General features: G+C 42.4%; 1 protein-coding gene across 1 annotated transcript in view; it reads left to right on the forward strand.

Moving 5' to 3' along the window:
- Window positions 1–2,917, forward strand: part of OR52B2 (olfactory receptor family 52 subfamily B member 2) — a 28,291-nt gene extending 25,374 nt beyond the window's left edge. The window contains exon 2 of the mRNA XM_017893666.1: window positions 1,868–2,917. Coding sequence (XP_017749155.1) covers window positions 1,917–2,885 — 969 coding nt within the window. The 5' untranslated portion in view covers window positions 1,868–1,916 and the 3' untranslated portion in view covers window positions 2,886–2,917. The remainder of the gene's footprint in view (window positions 1–1,867) is intronic.
- Window positions 2,918–6,000: the final 3,083 nt, after the last annotated feature.

Below are 6,000 nucleotides of genomic sequence, written 5' to 3' on the forward strand. Positions count from 1 at the left end.
GAGTTCAATACTTTAAAATAGAGCCAGAGCAATGCTACTAATGACTTCTTCTCTGTGCTCATTCCAGCAAAGCTCAGCCTCTCTTTTAAGTAGGAGTTGAACATATATATACACACACAAACATATGTATACATATGTATATATATAATATTTTATATATATATATAATTTTTTTTTTTTAAGAGACAGAGTCTTGCTCTGTCACCTAGGCTGGAGTGCAGTGGTGCCATCATAGCTCACTCACTGCAGCCCCAAACTCCTGGGCTCAAGAGATCCTCCTGCCTCTGCCTCCAAGTAGCTCAGACTATAGGTGCATGCCACCATGCTCGGCTAATTTTTAAATTGTTTTGTAGTGACAGGGTCTTGCTATGTTACCTAGGCAGGTCTTGAATACCTGGCTTCAAGCGATCCTCCCAACTTGGCCTCCCAAACTTCTGGGATTATAGGCATGAGACACTGTTCCTGGTCCAAATATTTAAAATATACTGGCTTGAATGATGTCAAATTATTAGCCTGCCTGTGGCCTTTACTTGTCTGAATCCGACTCTATTCCCTTCCTTGTACCCATCTGGAGTCCCATTGCTCCCTCCCCACAGCCCACAGTGCTCTGAGCAAGTTCATTTGCATAGAGGCAGAGGGATGGACTAATGAACTGAGGATTTTATTCCTTTGCATCTCTTCTTTGGAACCCTCTGAATACCATTATGAGAAGATCAATCTAGTGTTTATTTGGTACCTTTATACTTCTGATTCTCTCTTTACTGTCTCTGTGGTCCCTTTTCTTCAGGCTCCCTTCTAGATTCTTAATCACACATTCTTTCCCTAGTCCTAATAGCTGGCAGATAGTTCAGAACTTCAGAAGGAAACAAATATTACCTGAGTGGCAGGAAAGCCAAGAAGGGCTCTATACTTAATTCTTCTTGGCACCAGGGAAACATGGTTCTTTCTGAGGGTTGGGGAACAGTGGGTGGGAAAAAGGGCAGTATTAGTGGAGTCAGCAGGGGTTACAGGTGGGCAAAACATTGATTTCTTTTGCTCAGAATCATTTTCCTGGGAGGCTTCTATAGATAAGGAAGCCCAGACATAACCAGGAGGCTCCTGTATACAACTATTTGGGGAGGAGCATGAGAAGTCCATGAGGAGGTGGTGATGAAAATTGCCTGTCTCAGTTTCATTGGCTGCCCCATTGCTCACTGTGTTAGGGAAGGTATGAATCTGGTTCAGAGTGGAGAAATGTACCCCTCTAGGCTTCCTCTGGATTTCCCCTTGATACTCTACTTCCTTGCACAGGGGGCCACAAGTGCAAGTGTCCTGTGAAATGTTCAAGGCAATAGCCAGATAAACGTAATAGGATTAAATATAACAAAGTTAAAATATAGTTTAGCTAATAGGCTTTTGGAAGGAGGCATATTGCTATGAACACAGACCATTACAAAGTGGTATGTCTTAAGGAGTTATTTTCAGATTATTTTAAGGAGTTATTTCGGTAAACAGAAGTAGAAGGGGAGGGAAATTAAAGGTAAATGCAGAACAAAATCTTAGGGAAAGGGACAAGGACAACACAGGTAGATGGAAAATGCTGCTTGTGTGAAAATAGTAGAATGAGGTCAGAAAGGGAGGGTGAGGCCAAACTCTGGGGGCAGAGTGGTTGAAGGCAGGTGCTGCCATCTCTGTTCATACTTGAAGCATTATTGCCACAGAAGCTCTATTTGCAAAGGAAGGACCATGGGCCAGAATCCGTTCCTACACCAAATGAACATTCTCTGGGAGAACTTGCCCCTGGAGAGTCCAGCAATTTAGAAATCTATGCTGTCTTTTATGATATTTATACATATTCAGGAGTGCTTTCTGTTTCCTTCACTTTCAGGAGACTCATCAGCTTCTAAGTCATTATAGAGAGGACCATAAAGTGCATCATGAGTCACAGCAACGTTACCATCTTCCATTCTGCAGTTTTTGTCCTACTTGGCATTTCTGGGTTGGAGGCTTATCACATTTGGCTGTCAATACCTCTTTGCCTCATTTACATCACTGCAGTCCTGGGAAACAGCATCCTGATAGTGGTTATTGTCATGGAAGGTAACCTTCATGAACCCATGTATTTCTCCCTCTCTGTGCTGGCCATCACAGACATCCTGCTGTCTACCACCACTGTGCCCAAGGCCCTAGCCATCTTTTGGCTCCATGCCCATAACATTGCTGTTGATGCCTGTGTCACCCAAGTCTTCTTTGTCCATATGATGTTTGTGGGGGAGTCAGCTATCCTGTTAGCCATGGCCTTTGACCCCTTTGTGGCCATTTGTGGCCCACTGAGATATACAGCAGTGCTAACATGGCCTGTTGTGGGAAGGATTGCTCTGGCCATCATCACCCGAAGCTTCTGCATCATCTTCCCAGTCATATTCTTGCTGAAGCGGCTGCCCTTCTGCCGAACCAACATTGTTCGTCATTCCTACTGTGAGCATATTGGAGTGGCTCGTTTAGCCTGTGCTGACATCACTGTTAACATCTGGTATGGCTTTTCAGTGCCCATTGTCATGGTCATCTTGGATGTGATCCTCATCGCTGTGTCTTACTCACTGATCCTCCGAGCAGTGTTTTGTTTGCCCTCCCAGGAGGCTCAGCACAAAACCCTCAGCACTTGTGGCTCCCACCTCTGTGTCATCCTTATGTTTTATGTTCCATCCTTCTTTACCTTATTGACCCACCATTTTGGGCGTAATATTCCTCAACATGTCCATATCTTGCTGGCCAATCTCTATGTGGTGGTGCCACCAATGCTGAACCCCATTGTCTATGGTGTGAAGACTAAGCAGATATGTGAGGGTGTAGCCCACCGGTTCTTTGACATCAAGACGTGGTGCTGTACCTCCCCTCTGGGCTGATGGATCCTCATGAATCTTGATGTCCAGCTCCCTCAAGGAAGCTAGATGTGAAATACAGAGATTTCCTGGACTGAGAAGGCATTTCTTCCTCTTCTTTCTATTTCATCCTCCTCCCCCCACTTTTCTTTCTTTTCTCATAATTCTTCCTCCTTCTCTTGTTTGTTTTCTCTAATCTCTTTACACATTCCTCCCTACAACCCAGAAATAATAACTAAGTGTACATGCCTCTGATATGAGGTTTTGGTACCCTCAGTAGACTAGATAGACGCCAGAAGCACAGGGATCTGAACACCACATGAAATGAGGTTATAAAGAAGTGGATAAAAATAATTTTATATTTACCATTTTAAGGGGTTTTATTTTTTTAAAAAAATCCTAAATGTGCATTGATTCTTTGTACAGAATCAAGTGGCCTGCCACCCACTACCATAACAGCAGGTGAGTTTGAGGAACAGCCATGCATGACCTTTGGCCATCTGGAAAAACTTCCTCTCCTTCAAATTTTAGTTCAAGAACTGCCTTCCCTGAGAAGTCTTTTCTAATTTCTTCAGGCAAGCCAAAGTCCTATCTTTGCACATCTAATGTATCTTGTACAAATCTCCAAATATGCATAATAAATTGTAGTGTAATGAGTTGTTCATTTATCTGTACCCTCAATTGACTGCAAACTCCTTGAAATCAGAAGAGTGTATATTATTCATGTTTGTATCCCCAAAGCATTACAAAATGCCTGACACATACTACATTTTTGAAAAATGAATGGGAGCACAATTATCTCCTTGAGGTCAGAACAGGCATCTCTATGGTACACTGAAATGACCAGCTAAATTAGTCCACAAAACCAGTGATTAGTAAATCAGCTCCTCATGAAGGCAGTTTGGCATAATTGAGCCAAAGCAACTGCTGATTTGCAGTACTTCTCTCTGCTGTAACTCAGGGACCAGGGAAAAGACAAAGTAGGAGGAAACAGGGTACTCTTGATTCTCCCTTATATGTAGTTTTTGACCAGACCCAGAATTAGGAATTATAGCACATTGTTCATGGCCAGATTGGCAAAATTGGAGTACTCTCTTGGGATTCACAGGCTCGACCCTCATTCTTTCATGCTTTTCCAGAAAAGGTCAAGTACACTTATTTCTTTAGCCACCACCAACACTAATGAGTCCCATATCCCTGTCTCTATCTCTTTTGCGTGTCAGACACATAAATTCATCTATTAACTGGTTATTCCTCCTAGGACATAGAACTCCCACNTGGCTCGTTTAGCCTGTGCTGACATCACTGTTAACATCTGGTATGGCTTTTCAGTGCCCATTGTCATGGTCATCTTGGATGTGATCCTCATCGCTGTGTCTTACTCACTGATCCTCCGAGCAGTGTTTTGTTTGCCCTCCCAGGAGGCTCAGCACAAAACCCTCAGCACTTGTGGCTCCCACCTCTGTGTCATCCTTATGTTTTATGTTCCATCCTTCTTTACCTTATTGACCCACCATTTTGGGCGTAATATTCCTCAACATGTCCATATCTTGCTGGCCAATCTCTATGTGGTGGTGCCACCAATGCTGAACCCCATTGTCTATGGTGTGAAGACTAAGCAGATATGTGAGGGTGTAGCCCACCGGTTCTTTGACATCAAGACGTGGTGCTGTACCTCCCCTCTGGGCTGATGGATCCTCATGAATCTTGATGTCCAGCTCCCTCAAGGAAGCTAGATGTGAAATACAGAGATTTCCTGGACTGAGAAGGCATTTCTTCCTCTTCTTTCTATTTCATCCTCCTCCCCCCACTTTTCTTTCTTTTCTCATAATTCTTCCTCCTTCTCTTGTTTGTTTTCTCTAATCTCTTTACACATTCCTCCCTACAACCCAGAAATAATAACTAAGTGTACATGCCTCTGATATGAGGTTTTGGTACCCTCAGTAGACTAGATAGACGCCAGAAGCACAGGGATCTGAACACCACATGAAATGAGGTTATAAAGAAGTGGATAAAATAATTTTATATTTACCATTTTAAGGGGTTTTATTTTTTTAAAAAAATCCTAAATGTGCATTGATTCTTTGTACAGAATCAAGTGGCCTGCCACCCACTACCATAACAGCAGGTGAGTTTGAGGAACAGCCATGCATGACCTTTGGCCATCTGGAAAACTTCCTCTCCTTCAAATTTTAGTTCAAGAACTGCCTTCCCTGAGAAGTCTTTTCTAATTTCTTCAGGCAAGCCAAAGTCCTATCTTTGCACATCTAATGTATCTTGTACAAATCTCCAAATATGCATAATAAATTGTAGTGTAATGAGTTGTTCATTTATCTGTACCCTCAATTGACTGCAAACTCCTTGAAATCAGAAGAGTGTATATTATTCATGTTTGTATCCCCAAAGCATTACAAAATGCCTGACACATACTACATTTTGAAAATGAATGGGAGCACAATTATCTCCTTGAGGTCAGAACAGGCATCTCTATGGTACACTGAAATGACCAGCTAAATTAGTCCACAAAACCAGTGATTAGTAAATCAGCTCCTCATGAAGGCAGTTTGGCATAATTGAGCCAAAGCAACTGCTGATTTGCAGTACTTCTCTCTGCTGTAACTCAGGGACCAGGGAAAAGACAAAGTAGGAGGAAACAGGGTACTCTTGATTCTCCCTTATATGTAGTTTTGACCAGACCCAGAATTAGGAATTATAGCACATTGTTCATGGCCAGATTGGCAAAATTGGAGTACTCTCTTGGGATTCACAGGCTCGACCCTCATTCTTTCATGCTTTTCCAGAAAAGGTCAAGTACACTTATTTCTTTAGCCACCACCAACACTAATGAGTCCCATATCCCTGTCTCTATCTCTTTTGCGTGTCAGACACATAAATTCATCTATTAACTGGTTATTCCTCCTAGGACATAGAACTCCCACTCCACTTTTCTTCCTACATTTCATTTCTTGGGAACTAGATTATGATGATCCCATCAACTTCACTGAACTGGAAACCCTATGGTCTCTTTCAACTTCCTCCTCTTAGGGCTGATACTCAAAAAGCTATTGGTTGATATTTATATTGATTGTGCCACTAAATAAGTATGTGTATAGTATTTGGACTCATATCAGGACTCAAG

This window comes from Rhinopithecus bieti, unplaced genomic scaffold, assembly GCF_001698545.2.
Source record: "Rhinopithecus bieti isolate Rb0 unplaced genomic scaffold, ASM169854v2 scaffold_24049, whole genome shotgun sequence".
In the NCBI taxonomy this organism is placed as follows: Eukaryota; Metazoa; Chordata; class Mammalia; order Primates; family Cercopithecidae; genus Rhinopithecus; species Rhinopithecus bieti.